This window comes from Trichinella spiralis (assembly GCF_000181795.1).
Source record: "Trichinella spiralis strain ISS 195 chromosome Unknown Scfld9, whole genome shotgun sequence".
In the NCBI taxonomy this organism is placed as follows: Eukaryota; Metazoa; Nematoda; class Enoplea; order Trichinellida; family Trichinellidae; genus Trichinella; species Trichinella spiralis.
In genome coordinates, this window is record NW_003526948.1 from 468,628 (window position 1) to 487,163 (window position 18,536).

Sequence of the window (18,536 nt, forward strand, 5' to 3'; positions counted from 1 at the left end):
GTATGGGTGTGCCTGAGAAGCAGTAAACTCCACATGAGTTTTCGCGTATGCAAGCTGATACATTTTTCAGGAAACGAGATGGGCTCCACATACTTTGGGTATAACCACAATTTATCATCGGGAATTATATTGCTGTTGAAAAACACTCCCTGCTGATCAGGGTGTCTTGACGAGAAATGTTTGTCAAATTAAAAATGCAGTTGACTCTAAGAAAAATGTTATTTATGGTAACATTGAAAGCTGAAGTGATCAAACAATGTGGTAACAAAATCTTTTCTTACTGTAATTCTGTTCTATGACTTTCTCAATACAGATAAAAAATGCTAATATTTTTTTATTTTACAAACTTTCTTATGAAAAGTGGAGCTGAAGAATAAAGGTCGTAACACTTCGAACAAGTAAATAAGGATTTTTGTTTTATATTATCGTTTTATTTTTTTATTTGATAATATGCAAGTTTATAGACATAATAATTTCCCATAAGAATTAAAAGCAAATGCGGTTGAATTGGTCTATCATAAAGCATCATTACTTCAAACAGGTTTGAAATGCATATTATAACAGTATATCAAAATTTATGATGCAAAGAAGAAGCAGAAACAGTTTTTTATTTTCAACTCGAGAGAACTGGAACGCACTCTCCATTTACATGCTGATATGGCGAGGGACACTTATCAGTCACTGAAAAATAAAACATCAACGTCTCTATCATTGAGCAGCTTGCAGATTAATTTCTTACCACAGAGACCGTTTAAGTTCATTTCTGAAGCAGAACACGCGCACAAGCCATCATGACATAACGCATTTTCTCCTGGACTTGGTCTGCAATCGTCATTGGTTTGGCAGGCAGAACCAACTACTAAAATAGCAAAAGAAAATGTGCAATCTTTTAAAGTCAACCGTGTGATTTATTTCTTTACACATTGGAGTATCTGAAGATGTGGAAATAGGCAGTGGCTTTAAACGAAAAGTATTTGAGCAACACAAAAAGTTCCTTCGACTTCGAGATTGAACGCATGAATAGCCGCTTGGACATTTTGACCCCCAAGGAACGCAGGATAGCGGTGTTTTGGTTCTCTGGTACAGATACGGTCTTCCTCTTGGACAATCTTTATGCAAAAATAGGGTTTCTGCTGACATCTCTTAAATGTAGAAATTTTTTGAAGTATCTTACCTTGACTCTCTTGTCCTCCATTTGGGCGCACGACGCCTGCTCTGCGGCAGCAGTAGTATTGATGATTTACATCACTGTAGGTGCATTGATATCCTTCAGGACATCGAAATCCTGGAACATTCAATGGACAAATAAGGGGCTGACGTGTGGCTGCATCAATGTAAGGCACATAACCAGGTTTGCAAATGCTTCCTGGAAATGGGGCTGGACCTATTGGAAATTTAAAGTATGAAATTCTAAGCATAATTATGCAACGTGTTGAATTTGAGAAAACAGTTTCATCAAACCGTTTTTATCGACCTACGTATAAAAGTAACGACTTACTTATCTTACTACAACAATAATAATTTCGAAGCATTTTGTTGTATTCACAGCTGTAGCCAGCTGGACAACCTGTGGTTGTACCGCCAAGTAAGCAAACTTGCGGCTTGTAGGTTACTGGGTTCATATATGGTTGTCTAGGAGCTGTACATGGATTCTGAACAAGCTCTGGTGTTGGATCTACATGCAATGAATATTGATACGACAACATGTTTAAAGTAAATGACCTTTGCATACATGGAGCCATTCCAGAAAGCATGCAGCACATGTATCTGTTCAAGTTTCGATGATAACTGCACACGGCATTTGATGGACATGATCCTGGTACTGTCGGTGAGCAATATCGGTGCGGTTGTATAGTGATATAGCCAGAAGGGCATCCTCAATTTTCAAATTTCGATGTATTCAGAAATATCAAAAATTTATAAATGTCCAAATTTTCATTACCTTCTCCAGGTAAAGGAGGGACCGGTTGTGCTCCACCAAAAGCACAGCAATAAAATGAATTCGTTTCTGCGTGAAGATCACATGAATACCCTGGAGGACAACCTGCTGTAACAGAACCTTGAGTGCATACTACCGGTGCACCTTCATATCTATATGGTTGCTTTCCAGTCGGGCAAGGATTCAAAGCTAAAAATAATGATTTATTCAAAAACGTATATTATATTATATTATATTATATTATATTATATTATATTATATTATATTATATTATACACATTATAAACATTTATAAACCTTCTGTAGATGCAGTACAACAGTAGCTTTGCTGAAGCATATTGTTCCTTTGACAACTATAACCTGCTGGACAAACGCTGGGAAAGACGTTCGGCACGCAGGTAACCGGTTGATTGTTTTGAATAAAAGGTGCGTAATTCATTGGACATACATCTATTAAATTTCATATTTACATATATTCTGATTCACATGCAAATTTGTAAATAGATATAGTTACTAGGAGTTCCACAACAAAATCCAGTTGCTGACTGCAAACCACCAACATTAAAAAGTGTTGACTGACAGACGTAATTTGCAGGGCAGGTATTGGAAATTCCAGGGGTGCACTGTCGTGGTGTATTCAGAAATGGCTCCATATATGGATCACCACCTTGTGGACAGTGAACTATAATTAATGAAAAATAATATAGAAACCTATTACACCACACGGTCAGTAAGAAAATGATCACTATCTTACTTATTGCTGAACCACAGCAAAAGCTGTTCATCATTGTTGTGCTGTAAGAACAAAAAAATCCTGGTGGACAACTATTGTCAATGTTTGGTTGGCATTGACGGGGACTATTCGTCATGGCATCCATATATGCGTCTAGTATAGACAAATGAATAATAAATGTCAATCTGTTCATTAAAGATTGCTAATCGCTAATTAAGGATACTGACACACATTAATTTCAGTTAAATTTAAAAGTTATTTAGGGATTTCGGCAAACATTATTACTCCTTTTATTAACTTTTAGAACGTTAAAATAAACATAATGTGTGTTGTTTTTTTCAGAGCATACTATAATTTAAAAACTTACAAGAGGTTTTAAACAATATTTAAAAAGTATAATTTACTTTGTCCACTTGGACACACGCCTGAAGGTGCACTGCTTCCACAGCAAATAGAACGACCAAGAAGCTTAGATTGAACGCAAGAATATCCTGAGGGACAGGTATTCATTCCCATTGAACATATTGTTAATGTTTCTGAATCAACGTCACGCAATGCTATTTGACCAGCTGGGCAGTCTAAATACATTCATCACATTTAGCTAGGCGTTAAGAATTAAAAACGTTTAACTTGCCTGCTGACTGACAGTATGAAAGACACTTTTCCATTGATGGGAAATTGTTTCGATTTCCTTCACATCCAAGGTAAGTAAATGCTTCACATGTTTTGGTCATTGCGTTAAAATAATATCGTGTTAGTGTGTTTGTACCACAGTGGGCACCCGGATCTCGACCTAATGAACATATTGTTGCTAAAAGTACAACAAAATAGACTTTCATTGTTTGAAGCTTTTTTATGGAGCTTGCCTCTAGTAGCACAACAGTAATTGTTACGCAAACTAGACGATTCGATTGATGTTCTAGTGCAAGTGTACCCAACTGGGCAGCTGAAAGAATAACCATCACATACCCTAAATTGACCTGTTCCAGGTTCTTTGAAAGGTTCGCCTCCTTCCGGACAGCCTAAAAATAACTTTGTTTTAATATGTTGCATAACAGCTTGTCAATACTTGTTCGGAAAAAAATATATTTTTTATTATTCATTAATTTATTTATGTATAACATCAAAATATTGATAATTTTATAGAGGCATCGAAACACAAGCATGACAATTACAGACATCTGCTGCCTATTCTATTAAAAATGAAATCAAACCGATTAAAACTATGCACGGATACCTCCAACATGACAGTAATCTTGGCAATCAATTCGGGTGGCAAAATTGTTGGAGTTTCCGTCACAGCCATTATACCGAAACGTTTCACATTTTTTACTTCCTGAATTATAATGCCAACGTGAAACTGGAGTGCCAGAGCAAAGAGTTCCAGCGTCAACCGGATCAATGCTGCATGTTTTCTCTGAACATTATAATGTAAAACTGACATATATGAAATAATTAAGTTACGCCTTGTCGGACAGCATCCAAACCGCCGACCATCATAGTGACAAAAATAGTCTGCCGGGCAGGAGTAAGAATTAGAACTGCCTCCGCACTCTGCATATGCACCAGAACTTTCCATAAAAGCAAACCCTTGTGGACATTTGGGCTCAACTGAAAAGCTCTGCATTATGGATTCAAAATTAACATAGCAGTTTAAAGTATTACATATAAAACATTAATAATATGTAATATATAATATATATTAAATTAATGAATAAGTATTTGCTTGCACTCAAAAATATTTTGGTTAATTTTCAATTAGTAAACTGCTGATTTATTATCCATCAATATCCCGTTAAAGTTGCGTACTTGCTGACTGGCCGCAATATGATAGACACTGTTCATATGAATTGAAGTTGTTGAAATTTCCTTGACATCCAGAGTAGAAAAAGCGTTCACAACTTCTTGATTTTGAATTGAAATACCAACGCTCAGCATAGTTGGCACAAGCTCCTACCGCCTGCTCTTGATTGCAGACGAATTCTAAATGAAAATTCTTCAATCATTTATCTGTTTACATGAATTTACTTTATAATCTACAAATTAATGAATCATTATTCTAATGAAAAAGTATTTTTTATAATTTTTGCTTTAATTAATTTTAATTTAATTCAAAATTAGAAAAAAAATAAAAATATTTCTTGAAAATAATTTTACTCTTTATTTTGCTTACAAGCAAAACACTTTTATCTTAAGTTTGTCATTTTACCTCTAGACGGACAGCAGTATCCATCGTTTGTGCATTCATAACGAACAGGACAAATTCCGCTTCCGCCAACACCGCATGTTATTAATGAATTGCCGTTATCTCTGAGTGGCTCTCCAGCTGGACAAATAGCTGAAACCGTAAGTGAATTTAAACAGACAGCTTTAAAATCTGAGAATACAATAAAAGAAAATTACTTTTCGAGCAGAACTGCTTGCATTCTGATTCAGAATCAAAATTGTTAAAATTTCCTGCTTGTCCGTTGTATGTGAACGGTAAACACTGGCGTTTATCACTATCATAATAATATCTAAAACAAGTTGCTTCAAAATTAAGAATTTGCTATTCCAAATCATCATTAATCAAATTTCACCTTTGTTTTGGCGTGACACCAGCACCTGCAAGACCTGGATCAAAAGAAGTAGGTGGTATTACATAAGTAGTTGAGCCGGTTGGCAAGCCACCCTCTTGACTGCAGATAAACGCTGCAATATAGTTTTACAGATTTTCAATTTTAGGGAATACTTTTAATTAACTTACAAGGCCTAGGACAGCAATAGTTTTCTACAGACCCACCGACAGCTTGGTTGGCATGGCAGTAGAAGTTAGAATCATGTGCACAGGTCCTACTCACAGAGCAAGTAACTCGTGAATCTTTGGGAACTCGATCAGCTATGTTTCCAGGACTATAAAGGGGCTGGCCACGTGGACAACCTGTATAAAAATGTAATTACTGCTAACCTGTGACATTACAGTATGTTGTATGCAATTTAATTGATAAATGAATAATCATATGGAAGCATTAGGGCACACACCTGTTTTGCAGTAACTTTCACATTGACTTTTTGTCTCAAAATTATTTGCATTTCCGCCTCCGCCTCGGTAAGAAAAGAGGTCACAGCTAGAAGTCATCGAATTGTAGTACCAACGGTCAACAGTAATTCCAGTAAACACTCCTTCATCTCGCGGCATGATGCAAGCTAGCGCTAAAAAAATATATTTATAGCCAGCAAAGCTGAGAAAATTCTAATAATAGCGCAGAAGCGTCACCTCGACTAGGACAGCAAAAAGTACTTCGAGTGCATGCACTTCCAGAGGACAGTGATGGAGGATTACAAAGGCAGTCATAAGTCGGTGGGCAGTAATCATCACTGCCATCTGAACATGGGGTTTCATACCCGTCGACGCCTTTAAGCTTTGAATAAATTCCATTTGTTGGGCAAGAACCTAAATTTAAACAGATTATACATATATTCTAGTAAATGTTTTAACTTTTTATTTATTTACCTGGAAATGTACAGACTGTACCGTCTCTGGTTCTTTGAGGTGGCTGACCGTCGGGGCATTTGCATATACTATCAGATGAACAGTAAGCGCCAGGCCACACAGAATTACACTGCTCTTCATATGTGCAGCCACTTTGTCCAGGATTAATTTCTTCATTTTACAAGCACACAATTACAGTTAATCATAAATGACGGTCATTTTAATCATATTCAAAATGTTATATCATTCCACATTAAAAGCATAATTGAAATAAATAATCTTGCATTTTAAAAATCACATTAAAATATTATTATTTAGCAATTACTTTTGTAACAAAATCCATTGATATTGACAAACGACGGAAGACAAGCACACCGCTTTGTTGTGTCGCAATATGTTCCACCGTCTGTAGTTTGACAGTCAATATTTTCATTGCATGGAACACCAACAATGGCATCTAAAATTTTGTAAAAAATATTATCTTCTATTCAAAAATTAGAGCTACATAATATTTACATATTTGGCGTTTTATTCGCGAGTGAACAGAACCCGCTTCACAATTTCCAGTCTGTTCATTGAAAATGAAATTCTCACCACAGTCACCTATTTCGATTTCTCTGAAGCAGCAAAAATGTTAACTAATACAAACGTATAGAAGAAACAGCCATAATATTTCAGTTCAGAAATTATATCAATAAAAATTTGTGAAATAATAAATATTATGCAAAAGCGCATTTTTCAAATTGATATTCTATGCATAATACTTTATAAATTATATAAAAATGAATGCTTTTTGAGCACCAGATATTATAAGTAAATTGCTAGTATTATATATAATGAGCATTTTGGAATTGCTTTAGTCTCTGAAGCAGAGCTTACTACCATTTCGAAGTGAGTTGAACTCTTGACCTTCAGGTTATATGGATTATAGAAATATTTTTGAACATAAATGAAAAATTCAAATAAAGTTTATATGAAAGAAATCCATTGGAATATATCGGTAAAATATTATTTATAAAGAAAATTATATGCAATTTACAAAATTTAAATGTGACAAATTTATTGTTCTTATCAAAGTGAGTGCATAAAAATCCAAAAAGTAAAATATCCCTTTTAAGCACTTCAGTTGTAAAAAACTCATCACTGGAACATTCAAATTTAAGAATAGAAAAGGAACTTGCATCTTAGCAACACTAAATATTGCTGTACATAATTGTTTTGCTTTATTTTCTTTCAGCGTTTTGTTTGTGTTAAGCAGATTATGATGCTTTGTTCAGACAGCTAACATTCTGAAACGTGATTAGCTCGACTTTGACTTCGTTTGTATAAAGAGAAGCACTTGGTAGCAAAGTGTACTTTGACTGACTAGACGAAGTTTTTGCATGATTACCTGTTCTTGTTGCAGAACATGTACATACTTTGTTGGGACTTCACTGCGACCGTTTGAAATGTGTTTGGATCGCATTTCTTTTGTTGCAAATCTAAAAAGTATGCAGATTTCAATAATCAGTTCTTAATTAATTAATTTTTTCAATGATCATTTGTTTCATCCGCATTAAATTGCAATGCTACTAAATGTGGTGAGCTAGAAATAATTTTACCAGTATAATTACAAAAAATGCTACATAATTTCTTAGAGCTTTGGTTTGGAAAAACTAGACTTCAAGAATGCAGATGAGGAAATGACAGAAGAGCTTGGCTCGCCGAGTGCGCAAACAGTTACCGCAAACAAGACTTGTCCTCAGTTCTATATGAGCACGTCAAGCAAGCTAACTTTATGCTGACACTAGAGGTCGTCGTTTACTGGGTTCAGTCAGCACTGGCATAACTATTTCTTCGAACTCAAAGTTACCATTAGTCATTACTCACTGTCCAGTCATTCAATAATTTACAGACAGTTGATTTTAAAATTGATATTCACCATTAGCACAGCTATAATAATGAAGTAATGACGACCCTTTAAGCTGATACTGCTGAAAAGAAAGAATTTTGCATTTAACTATTCCTAAAGAAATATAAATTTTATTTGGATAATATGAATTGTGTTTATTGATAAAATGAATTCGTAAATTTCAAAGTATCTGTTTTAACAATAAACGTCTTTTGAATTTATAAGCATCATTAGTGGAATAAGCAAAAGCAAGCAGTGTTTGCCAAGAATGCAATGGACTGAAATTATTCAATATTTAATTTATGCATATGTATGCGTGGGGTGTGCAGAAGCATTAATGGCATTTTAAACAGTGGATTGAAACTGTACAAATTGAAAAGCCTACCGGCATTGACCAGAACGTAATGAAGCAGTAAAATTGCTTTGAGTAAATCCATTTGATAAAAATAACAAAGTGGTGCTGCTAATTGGGCATAAAAGTGAACCCAGAATAAAGACAGACTGGCAAAATAGCGGCTTCACCGTCGGATGTTAAAGAGCAGATTTTGTCGAGCAACTGTTTGTTGCTATCTTGCGATCACCGACGAAACAGGATTTCAACGACCGGCTTTGATAGTGCATGTGTAAAGCAATTATTGACTTTTGAATTCAAAGGCCAAAGTACTGACCGGTCTGGCTGAATGGGCGCAAAAAACGGATGCAGGCTTTGCCCAGCTTACTGAAGCTTATTTACCAAACTGACTGAAAGTCAAACAAACACTGGTACTCTCACGGATCTCAGTTCCGCAGGCGGCGGGGGCAGGCCTGAAATACTTGAAAACACTGCAAGTAGCAAGTAGTTTGGCTTACTCAACTTTACCGACACTAGAATTCAGCAAAGCGCTTGCCAGTACAAAATTATTTACGCTATTCAATATTAAACACCCTCATCCTCCATCCTGGATTATTATGTTGCTTAAAATCAATCAGTATGCAACAATTCCAATAAATTTCTAAACTTTTCTTTTTTTCTTGTTCTTAAATATCAAAAATGTCATTTATCATATGTATACTATAATTTCCATGCAGTTGTATAATAAGCGTTATGCACTTTGGAACAAGTAATTCAACTGCATGTTTTGCACTTTATAATTTCACATTAACATCTTTAAAGAAAACAGCAGAGTTATTGAAAGGACGGAACAACAAATCGACGCAGTCAAAAGCAGTCTAAACTAAACAGAATTGTTATTTCAAATAATTAATTTTTATTTTATTTAAGCACAACATTTACTACAAATAAAGTTGTACATTCTGCATTGAACTTGATTTGTGAAAATTCAAAAAAAGAAAATTATCTACTTACAGCATAAATTTGTTTTTCATTGTTGAATGCATTGTTTGAAAAGAAATAGAATACTGTGCATTTCATTTCATTGCTTAATATCAGTTATGAGATAAAATTTTGCAACAACAAACGTTTGCAAGAATAAAAAATTGTTTCCAATCACATAACCCAATAAATAAATAAATACATAATGCAATTAGTGTTTCATTCATGGTTTGCAATGGCTGGGCTCTTTAATGTCCAATGCACTTCGCATTCGTTTGTTTAACCATTCATTTATGGGAGTGGCTTTGGCAGAGTCCTAACAGTGAGCACAATCGCACAAAAGATTTTTCAAAAATTTCATGTTGCTGTCGCATTATTTTTCTGGAAAACTTTGCAATATGAAATTTTCGTGAGAAGCAATGTATGCATGGCTTTTGCGATTGTCAACCGATACGATCTTCAGTTTTCAACCAAACATTTTGTGTATATGAACTTGATTTTCTTTAAATATAGTATGATAAATTGAAAAATCTGCAAATATTTTTAAAAATTGTGAAAACATCTGTAGCACTGTTGTTTTTTATTTTTTATACCAATAATCATTTAACAATAGCACTAATAACATTAAACCAATATTTTAATTTCTCAAAAATGCTTAAACGTGCGACAGAAACTTTAAACAATGAACTTTAAAAGGCTGTTGATTGACCTGAATTTGTTCTACAGTGTTAATTTTTCTGTAAATGTACTTATAAAAAACTAGGCATTTTTCAAACCGCTGAATATTCATATTTTTCTAAAAGTTTACTTCAGTTGAATTTCTGATGGTAAACTTTATTTGATTAGAAGCGAAATATTTATTGTTTAATAAAGTCTCGTTAATACTTTCATCAGTTTCAGATGCAGTTTTTTTTCATTTATCTAGAAATCATCACATATTTGATATTTACACAGAATATTTTTAGACAATGCTGATGGCGGTGACTAAAGTTTTACTCGTCGTGTCAGTAATCTGGTTACTTATGGGACGAAGTGCTGATGGGGGTTGCCCGGTTTCCAGCACGAGGGATAATTATGGAGGAAGAAAATTAGAAGATGGTGGGTGTCTAACAGTAGTCGATATGTTCGAAGTCAAAAAATTCTATGGACAAGTCACTATTGTTGATTTACATCGATTTTGTGCGAGATCCTTCAAAGGCGGAAAACTACTGTCTTTCACTGATTCTCAGAAATTGCAAATGCTTGATGGTGTCAATTTTAAACAAGCTGTAGCATCGAATATTCTAATACACCCTGGGTCTGAATCTTTGAAACCAATATTACAATGAAGCAAAATGTTCATGTTGAAAAGTGCGGGCAAACAGAGAGACTATCATGTGATGGTTATCCGTATGAATACATATTTAACGGAAATGGTACAGTTGACGATATGCGTGGTATTAATTATTAACATCATTTGATCATAAGTTTGATATTTCAGAGCATTCCAATTATTTAATCGTAAAGTGAAATAAATTTGTTATTAACTGTTTTGATGATTTGTTTATTGTGAATTTTTAATATAAAGGAGGAAAAATCATCTTTCTTATTGCTGACAGTGGCAAGTGATATAGTTATACATTTTTCACGTATATTAAGTGTTGGATAGCATATCAGTGTAAATAAAATCGGGCAACATAGATAAGGAAACAAACAATTGAAGGATCGTTCGATCTGTGTGCAGAGTGAAGTACGGGCGCCTGTGCTCTTTGATGCTTTTCCAATCTATTATTATAATTTGCCGTTGATTTGCTTGATTGTTTGATAATCACTTTCTCTTAAGCAAAGGATGAGTCTATTTCGTCATTAGCAGTCTGTTTCACAGCTATGAGCTGTTAGCAGTTTTAAATTTGAATTGGATTGCTGCTTCATTAATAGCTGCCGACCTAATTCTGCAATCCGCCACTGTCGTAACAGCAGCATTGCTTTGCTAAATCCATGGTCCACATTGGTGTTTTTGCTTTGTCATCTTGTCGCTGATTCTTATAACACTGTCTCCTGCCTCGCAACATGCCATGCAGTAAGTACTTCGTCGAAGTTGCAATTTTCGGCGGTTTATAAAATTACATTACGCAATGTCGTAACGCTTTGATTGTGAAATTGTGATATTTATGCAATGTGTGATATTCATAAGTTTCTACCGGTGCAGACTTAGAAAGTGTTCCTCATTCGCTTTTCTCGCATGTTCATCAAAGAATTAATTAATATCAAATACCAATCATCGTATCCATTGCATGAATAATATCTAAAATAATATGCTGAGCGGTATCTTCATTTCCTCTACTTTTCCATTAAAAGCATTATCATGAAAGTGAACTTTTTTCAAACTTTCTACTCATCAAGCACTCTGTCCTTGATGAATGGCTACAGTTTCAACTTGGCGTGACCATTCATTTGAGTTTAGATCTCATCCTCGTCATCACAAGTATCAAGTTGATCAGTTAATAATGGTGCCAGTGCAGAATAAATATTTAATAGACCAAATAAAAAAGCAAAATAACTGTATGCAGCTACAATATCGATCAAATCACAAAACAAATGTGCAGCGTTATTCTGAGAGCCAACACACTTCTCCCAGCACAGAAGCCAAATATTCGCATGTCTCAGGCAATTCTTAGCTTTCAGACCTTGTTTACGCTAAATAGGCTGTATCAGCTTAATAAATGATTATGTTGGAAATGGCTGATAAGGCTGACGTGGAAAAGTATCATTGTCTAAAATTCCTTCTTAAATTATGCATTTTAGCAATAGCTATCATGAAAATCTGAATAAATTATTTGCATTGTTCTAAGGAAAAATTCATCGATTTAATCATTATATTTATTCAAAACTAATTTTGGAACGTGCATGTCAATGCTTATTTCGTCATTAAAAACCAAATCAGTATCATAAAGGAAAATAAAAACCCTTTACTATTGTTCTACAACTGCACACTTTTGAAACAGTAAAGCAATTGTTTTTTTCATGTTTTTTTTCAACTGCAAACAGAAGGGAATGCAGGTAGTTTTATTTATAAAAAATGCTTAAAACCTACAGTAATACCCAAAGTAATAACATCATGCAATGTTGAAAAGATATATTTGTGGGAACCATCCATTTTCCATCATTGATCTACAAAATTATTGGCTTTTTATATGCATGTATGCATATTTTGTCTTCAGTGTACTGTTGCATTGCTTTCGATCAGTTTCGCTAAGCCATTCTTTTCAAACAGTAACGTGTCATTTTATTAATTTTCCAATGATTGTAGTGCACTAGTAATAGTTAGTCAATGTTTTCGAGGCGAAGAATGCAGATGTGGATGACGTAAAAATGATTTGTGTGCTCTTTGTTAGACGAGAGTGAACGTTTCATGAATATTCTTTTTTGCAACATATGCACTGTTAAAGTGATAATGATATAATAGCCTAGGTACAACAATCCTATGTGTGAGCCATCTGTTGACCATGCTTGAACATCACATGTGTTTGAATAAATAGTGCATCAAATAAATGTAAAATTATCTAATAATATGAAAGGCTAACAGCATGCAAATTTTGCACAATTTATATATTGGTACACTAAAAATTGTGCTTAATAAAGTAAGAAAGAATTTGTGAAGCTATAATTGTATGTGTTCTGTAAAACTGAACTGCTATTAATGTGGGTCGTCATAAGCATGAAAAAATACGATGCTGATAGTAATCGGCTGAAGACGAGGCGACGAGACGAGGCAAATTTTTTTAGTAGTTGAAAATCAGAACATAAGTTTTTATAAATAATTGAACCAAATTATTTAAAATTTTTATTTAGAATTATAAAAATTCATAAAATGAGTAAAAATTATATTTTCTTTCTTAATTTTATTTTTATTCTCTAATATTTTTGTGTGAAGGTAATGAACTGCTTTTGGAGTCAAATAAACTGAAGTCGACATTGGAAATCTTCGACTGACAGTATATAATATCTGAGTTTTTCTTTCGGTAGTCCAGCAAACTTTCTAGTGTTTTGTCAAATTTGAGGAACTTCTTAATCAATTTTCTGCATTCCGGATGTTTCAACTGAATCTAAATAATGGCCTTAAATTATATGACAACGAAATATTTAAGGAAATGAAATACTTGATGCACTAAGCACATCCCAAAGTTCCCTTCAAAGATGTCGAATTCTTCAGGATAGGCAATTCTTCGTTTTGCGTTTAATCCAACTTTTAAGAACACTTCAAATCTTATTTGCGGAATTTTATTCAACACTAACTGTAAGTCGTATTCTGTGACTGTTATTGCAGTGATATCTGATAAAGGAATCTCCACATTTGCAATAACATTTTTTTTTGAATCGTTGGGCATTGTCATGCTTATGACATAAATGAGCTCCCTTAAGTAGTTTAACTTATAACAATGAATAAAGAAGGTTTTTAAAGTAAAATCAGACCTTCGATATAGGACTACTTTTAGCACAAAACTTGTGTCGACACATTGGCAATCGATGTGGTAATCACCAACGCTAAATGAACTGACTTCCAGTTTCATTTCTCTTAAAACTGCTGTTGATGTTTTCTTTCCATGAAACGTTCTTACTGTGTTTCGAATTTCTTGAAAAATAATGCCTGCCATTCAAACAATAATGTAACAAAAAATACTGACAGTAATACATTATTAGTTCTTTTCTACTTTTTATTAAAGATTTGTTTTTTTATAACTGTCTTACTTTACATCACCACACGTGATTTTCAAATTTATATGACGGTTTTTACTTTCTGATTAAATCATAGCTATGGTTATTATTATACACTTTTATTTTATAAGTATTAAACAAAAAAATTACTAATTTAAAAGGATAATTGAATTAAAACTGTTCTGAGCAACTTACCATTTATTTTCTGATTATTCATTATAGCTGCGTTATTTACTTTAGTTTTACAGTCCAAATTTACATCAGATTTGTCAGGGCAGTTATTGCTCATGGATTTTTGAATTAATTCTCCTTGGACTTTACCCAGTGATTTATTCGTTATTCTCACTTCTCCATGCTTATCAATTAAAGCACCAGGAACGTTCAGAGTTTTGTTTTTTTCTTCATTTTCAGTTTCATCATGGGAATGGTGATTCTGCTCTTTCCAAAAGCGTCTGATACTGTTTTCCACTTGAAGTGGCAGGAAGACACTTGCATTTTTGTAAGCCACGTATTGTTTATCAGCGCTGCTGTTTTCAAGATTGAAATTTTGTACATCTGCACAATCGTTCGTTGGATCCATGCTGAAATTGTTTTCCATTCGTTTTCTTTCTACTTCCAAACTTTCAGTGGTTTTCAATTTCTCTTGAAGGAGTTCGATTTTCTTCTATCAGACACCGCCGATGAGCCTACAGCAATTTGATCTAAAAATAACTTATGCTTTTTGCTACGAAATCCTTTAATATTGTTCTACAATTGCACAGTAGCCTTTTTATGGTAAAGAAAAAGAAATTTCTATAACTTACTTAATGTTACGTACACTATTAGGGTTGCGCAAATTAAAATGAACGCAAATAATCAGTGTCGAAATTTCTTTAAAATAATTGATTAAACTTTAAATAATTTAAGCGTGGTTTAAATTTTCACCTTAAAAGTGAGTATTGTAATGGTTTGATTATTTGATAACAAAATTTAGAAATGGATAAATAATTAATTTTAAGTTATTTTTTGGAATCATAAAAAAATTTACTTTACAAAGGGTATAGTTAAACACTAATGTTCATTGTTTAAATAACACTAATTAACCAATTTATTGTAATGCATTAAATAAATAACCATTTAATGCAAAATAAGGCCGTGTTGATGAAATAATGGAATGAAAAATGTAAGAATTATCAGAAAAGCTCTTCTTGAAAACTTATTTTATATTTCAAAAAAGTCGTATGTTTCTATAAATATAAGATGCTTCTTTTATAATTCGACGCAGCAGCAAACTGTGGATTTGTTGTTTTCATATTTTGTCGCAAAACATTGTTCCACCAATGGTAGAGATTTAAAGAACTTGAACGGAAAAATAAGGAAAATGCATTTGTATGTGTGCAATGAATTCAGGAAACTTTCAAAAGTCTTCACAATGATATTTATTATTGCACAAAGATATATCATTTAAATATTCAAAAGTACTGTAATATTTTTTTCAAACGGCACCCAATATGTTATCATAAATAGCAATGTTTTATAAATTCCAAGAAGTTATCATCTCTGCTAACAATGCTGCATGATGTGATCTGGTCAGCGCATGCAAATCATTGAGCCGAAGTAAAATTTTTAACCACCGAGCTATATCATTGGAATATGTTTCTGTATCATAATTACGTAAAGTTGCCATAGTATTCCTTTGCATATCTTTTATCAGTTTAGTATTTTGTATTTCATGTTTATCTGGGTAACGATCAACTGAAAATTAAAACAGAGATAATAAATATTTTTTTAATTAAAAATCATTGTAATTTAAAGTAATAAATGAGAATGCTTACCCAAACTGAGCAAAGTTAATGCATGAGCAAGCGCTATTTCACAGTCATCCAAACGAATACGACTCACTGCGGCAAATACCCTGATAATATTATTGAATTTTTCTGGCATGTGCTCTTCATCGATCATTCTGAGCGGTGGGTAAAAGCGTTCTTCATTCGGATCATAGCAGAGTGCCATTCGAAGCAATGCTAATTCAAACCAGCAACACTTGAAGACAGTCAGCTGATCGGCTTCACTTAGCTGAATAACAACACTTTTTGTATTTAATAGCAATTTTATTTACAAAATTTAAAATAATTACAAGGCAAAATTGAGGAATGAAACGAGTGAAAGCAACCACTTGACGAATGTAGGCACTAACACGTTCACCTCTGTTCAATTTCGTTCCATCAGGATTGATTGAAGATTCCTAAAAGTAATTGAAGCAATTTTTTAATTCATGCATCGAGAATTTCTTGTTCATTAAATCCATACTTGAAAAGTTGATGCATAGTTTACAGTGAGTGAATCTATGAAACTTCGCTGCTCTTCAGAAAGCTTGAATGCGGTGACTTGATCACGAACGTATTGCAACATACGACGCTCTCGATTATTTTCAATCAGACGTCTTTTTGCAGCTCTTTCATATCTTGACAGCACCACTGCAATTTTTTGAAACTAACTTATAATTTTCAAATGAATCCCCTTCTCCCCCCCCCCACCAAAAATATGAAAAATGATGGTTTACACTGTGTAGCCATGCCAGCGGAAATGCATTTTTCAAACCGACAACTTTGACAATGATTTCTAGTGAATTTATTGATGAGACACTTGTTATCTAACTTGCAGCTGTAGACTAAGCATTTTTGAATTGTGCGACGAAAAAAACCCTATTTCAAGTATAAATAAATCAAAATTGAAATTTCAACGCACGTATGTATGTAATCTTGTGCAATCATTGATTACTTTGCAGCCTTCGCAAGTCATGCACCGATAATGAAAACCAGTAGCCGCATCTCCACAAACTACACATTTTTCCGATCCATTAATAAGATAACTGGGTACGTATGGTTCACCTAACGAAAAGAAGCAAATGTATATTATTAATGCAACTGAAGTTATATTGCTGTTGTAAAATATAAAATTAAACATTTTATAAAACGTTTTCTAACAAAATGCAGTTCTGTTTATTGTTCATAGCAAAATAATATTTTTTTAACACAGTTAGTTTTATTATATGATATGAAATTTTATAAGAATGAAAGAATAATTAATTTGATTTATGTTATTTACATCAGAGGAAAGATATAGTGGCACAATAGTGTCTGGCCAATGGAGCTGTTCTTATAAAATATGTTTAATCATGTTATCTGGTGTTGGAAAGGTGAACTTCGCGGATGTACACTGCTGACCTGCTGGCCACAACTGAAGACAATAGTTGTGAACTATTGCTTGCGAGCGGCAAAAACCAGCGTAATATTATTTCACTGTAGGACTGATAACTGATCGACTATTTAACAGTTTAAATTATTTTAAATGCAAACTTCCATTTTGAAAACTCGCACTGAGTAGTCTCATTGAGAGTAGTATAATCCTGAGTAAGATAGTTTTGAAAAGAGTATTATTACTGAAAAGAAAAAACGAAAACGTCCTTCAAACAGTTAGCTGAACAAACAAAGCAAAGAAGTCATACATACTTCTAGGTTTTGAACGTCCTTTAATTGGTATCACAGCATTAACCTGAGCAGCAGCTTCAGCAAAAGCGTGTCTTGCAGGTTTTAGAATCGGTTCTTCAGGTTGGCAAGATCCACGTTCTTCCATCACGGTGAAATGAAAGCATTAAAGCAAAAAGCAACAGCAGTGAAGGAAGTTCAGCAGACACTAAACACAATTCGAAACGGGTAGACCGATGATAGCTATGATTCAATTGTCTGGGCCACTTGCGTGAGCAATTAACCTATGATAAAGTAGGTCAAAAAAATAAGTCCGAAGCCCAACTGTGATTGGTCTGAAGCAAAATTCAGCTTCACCGAATGACGGGGATGAGCAGATGTCATTTAGCTTTTACGTCTGGGTCATCAGGTGACCCCAAATGTGAAAAAAACAACTCATATGAATCGCGTCACATTTTTATAGGACTATCATGGCGCAGCATGTTTTTATTATTAGTGAAAATGAATTACATTGAAATATATTTTCATATAATATTTACATTGTCTTATCTTATTAAAAATTTTTTAATGCATGAGACATGGAGAACTAAATGAAGTTGTAAACAAGAAGTTTATTACAATGATTACCATATTAATTTTAAACAAAGAAATGAAAACTTTTAATGAAAAATATCAAAACAGAACAGTAAAGCATGAATTATCATAAAACAGTGAAGATTTATAGGCATGCTTTTATTTTTAACAAATTGAATAATAACAGTTCAACAAACGACAGCTTCGTTTATAAAGCATTCAGTGACAGTTAGGAAACAAAAACGTGCGAATATTGCAATTAGAGATGTTTAATGCGAAATTTACGGTACAATTACGGTATTTACAATTTGTGGTGCCATGATTATTTCACTTCACACGAATATACGTTTGAATAATTTAAACCAGTAATTTATGCAGATGTTCTCTCGGTACGCTCTCCTATACTGCATCATTACCAAGCAGTGCATCAATAGCATTCATTTGGATTTTAGAA

At 33.6% G+C, this 18,536-nt stretch overlaps 5 protein-coding genes across 5 annotated transcripts; 1 reads left to right on the forward strand and 4 right to left on the reverse strand.

The window, feature by feature from the left end:
- Positions 1-613: 613 nt before the first annotated feature.
- On the reverse strand, positions 614-7,609 carry Tsp_09479 (putative kunitz/Bovine pancreatic trypsin inhibitor domain protein). Its single transcript, XM_003371206.1, has 21 exons — positions 7,501-7,609; positions 6,470-6,601; positions 6,166-6,315; positions 5,953-6,105; positions 5,694-5,864; positions 5,455-5,592; positions 5,252-5,363; positions 5,076-5,188; positions 4,882-5,010; positions 4,602-4,655; positions 4,440-4,576; positions 4,137-4,283; positions 3,910-4,089; positions 3,442-3,694; positions 3,077-3,250; positions 2,454-2,621; positions 1,943-2,128; positions 1,499-1,876; positions 1,175-1,366; positions 740-859; positions 614-681 (listed from the first exon to the last, which is right to left on the reverse strand). The coding sequence occupies exons 1-21, from the start codon at positions 7,607-7,609 to the stop codon at positions 614-616; spliced, it is 3,264 nt and encodes a 1,087-aa protein (XP_003371254.1).
- Positions 7,610-10,315: 2,706 nt separating this feature from the next.
- Positions 10,316-10,861, forward strand: Tsp_09478 (conserved hypothetical protein). Its single transcript, XM_003371207.1, has 2 exons — positions 10,316-10,644; positions 10,828-10,861. Exons 1-2 carry the CDS (start codon positions 10,316-10,318, stop codon positions 10,859-10,861), a joined length of 363 nt encoding a protein of 120 aa, XP_003371255.1.
- A 925-nt stretch (positions 10,862-11,786) lies between these two features.
- On the reverse strand, positions 11,787-12,483 carry Tsp_09477 (conserved hypothetical protein). Its single transcript, XM_003371208.1, has 2 exons — positions 12,421-12,483; positions 11,787-12,023 (listed from the first exon to the last, which is right to left on the reverse strand). The coding sequence occupies exons 1-2, from the start codon at positions 12,481-12,483 to the stop codon at positions 11,787-11,789; spliced, it is 300 nt and encodes a 99-aa protein (XP_003371256.1).
- A 967-nt stretch (positions 12,484-13,450) lies between these two features.
- Positions 13,451-14,622, reverse strand: Tsp_09476 (hypothetical protein). Its single transcript, XM_003371209.1, has 2 exons — positions 14,238-14,622; positions 13,451-13,959 (listed from the first exon to the last, which is right to left on the reverse strand). Exons 1-2 carry the CDS (start codon positions 14,620-14,622, stop codon positions 13,451-13,453), a joined length of 894 nt encoding a protein of 297 aa, XP_003371257.1.
- A 933-nt stretch (positions 14,623-15,555) lies between these two features.
- Positions 15,556-17,657, reverse strand: Tsp_09475 (putative ligand-binding domain of nuclear hormone receptor). The gene is made up of 6 exons (XM_003371210.1): positions 17,534-17,657; positions 16,766-16,912; positions 16,332-16,498; positions 16,159-16,266; positions 15,857-16,097; positions 15,556-15,776 (listed from the first exon to the last, which is right to left on the reverse strand). Exons 1-6 carry the CDS (start codon positions 17,655-17,657, stop codon positions 15,556-15,558), a joined length of 1,008 nt encoding a protein of 335 aa, XP_003371258.1.
- Between the last annotated feature and the right edge of the window lie 879 nt (positions 17,658-18,536).

Coding starts and splice junctions, on each gene's coding strand:
- Tsp_09479 (XM_003371206.1), bottom strand. CDS start 7,609: ATGCGATCCAAACACATTTCAAACGGTCGCAGTGAAGTCCCAACAAAG. Junction 6,106..6,165: donor TACAGTCTGTACATTTCCAG/GTAAATAAATAA, acceptor GTTTAAATTTAG/GTTCTTGCCCAACAAATGGA. Junction 4,656..4,881: donor ATACTGCTGTCCGTCTAGAG/GTAAAATGACAA, acceptor ATTTTCATTTAG/AATTCGTCTGCAATCAAGAG.
- Tsp_09478 (XM_003371207.1), top strand. CDS start 10,316: ATGCTGATGGCGGTGACTAAAGTTTTACTCGTCGTGTCAGTAATCTGG. Junction 10,645..10,827: donor AATATTCTAATACACCCTGG/GTCTGAATCTTT, acceptor TTGATATTTCAG/AGCATTCCAATTATTTAATC.
- Tsp_09477 (XM_003371208.1), bottom strand. CDS start 12,483: ATGGATGGTTCCCACAAATATATCTTTTCAACATTGCATGATGTTATT. Junction 12,024..12,420: donor TTATTACTTTGGGTATTACT/GTAGGTTTTAAG, acceptor CAGCCTATTTAG/CGTAAACAAGGTCTGAAAGC.
- Tsp_09476 (XM_003371209.1), bottom strand. CDS start 14,622: ATGGATCCAACGAACGATTGTGCAGATGTACAAAATTTCAATCTTGAA. Junction 13,960..14,237: donor GAATAATCAGAAAATAAATG/GTAAGTTGCTCA, acceptor TTATTTTTCAAG/AAATTCGAAACACAGTAAGA.
- Tsp_09475 (XM_003371210.1), bottom strand. CDS start 17,657: ATGGAAGAACGTGGATCTTGCCAACCTGAAGAACCGATTCTAAAACCT. Junction 16,913..17,533: donor AGGACGTTCAAAACCTAGAA/GTATGTATGACT, acceptor TCTTTTCGTTAG/GTGAACCATACGTACCCAGT. Junction 16,098..16,158: donor TCATTCCTCAATTTTGCCTT/GTAATTATTTTA, acceptor GTTGTTATTCAG/CTAAGTGAAGCCGATCAGCT.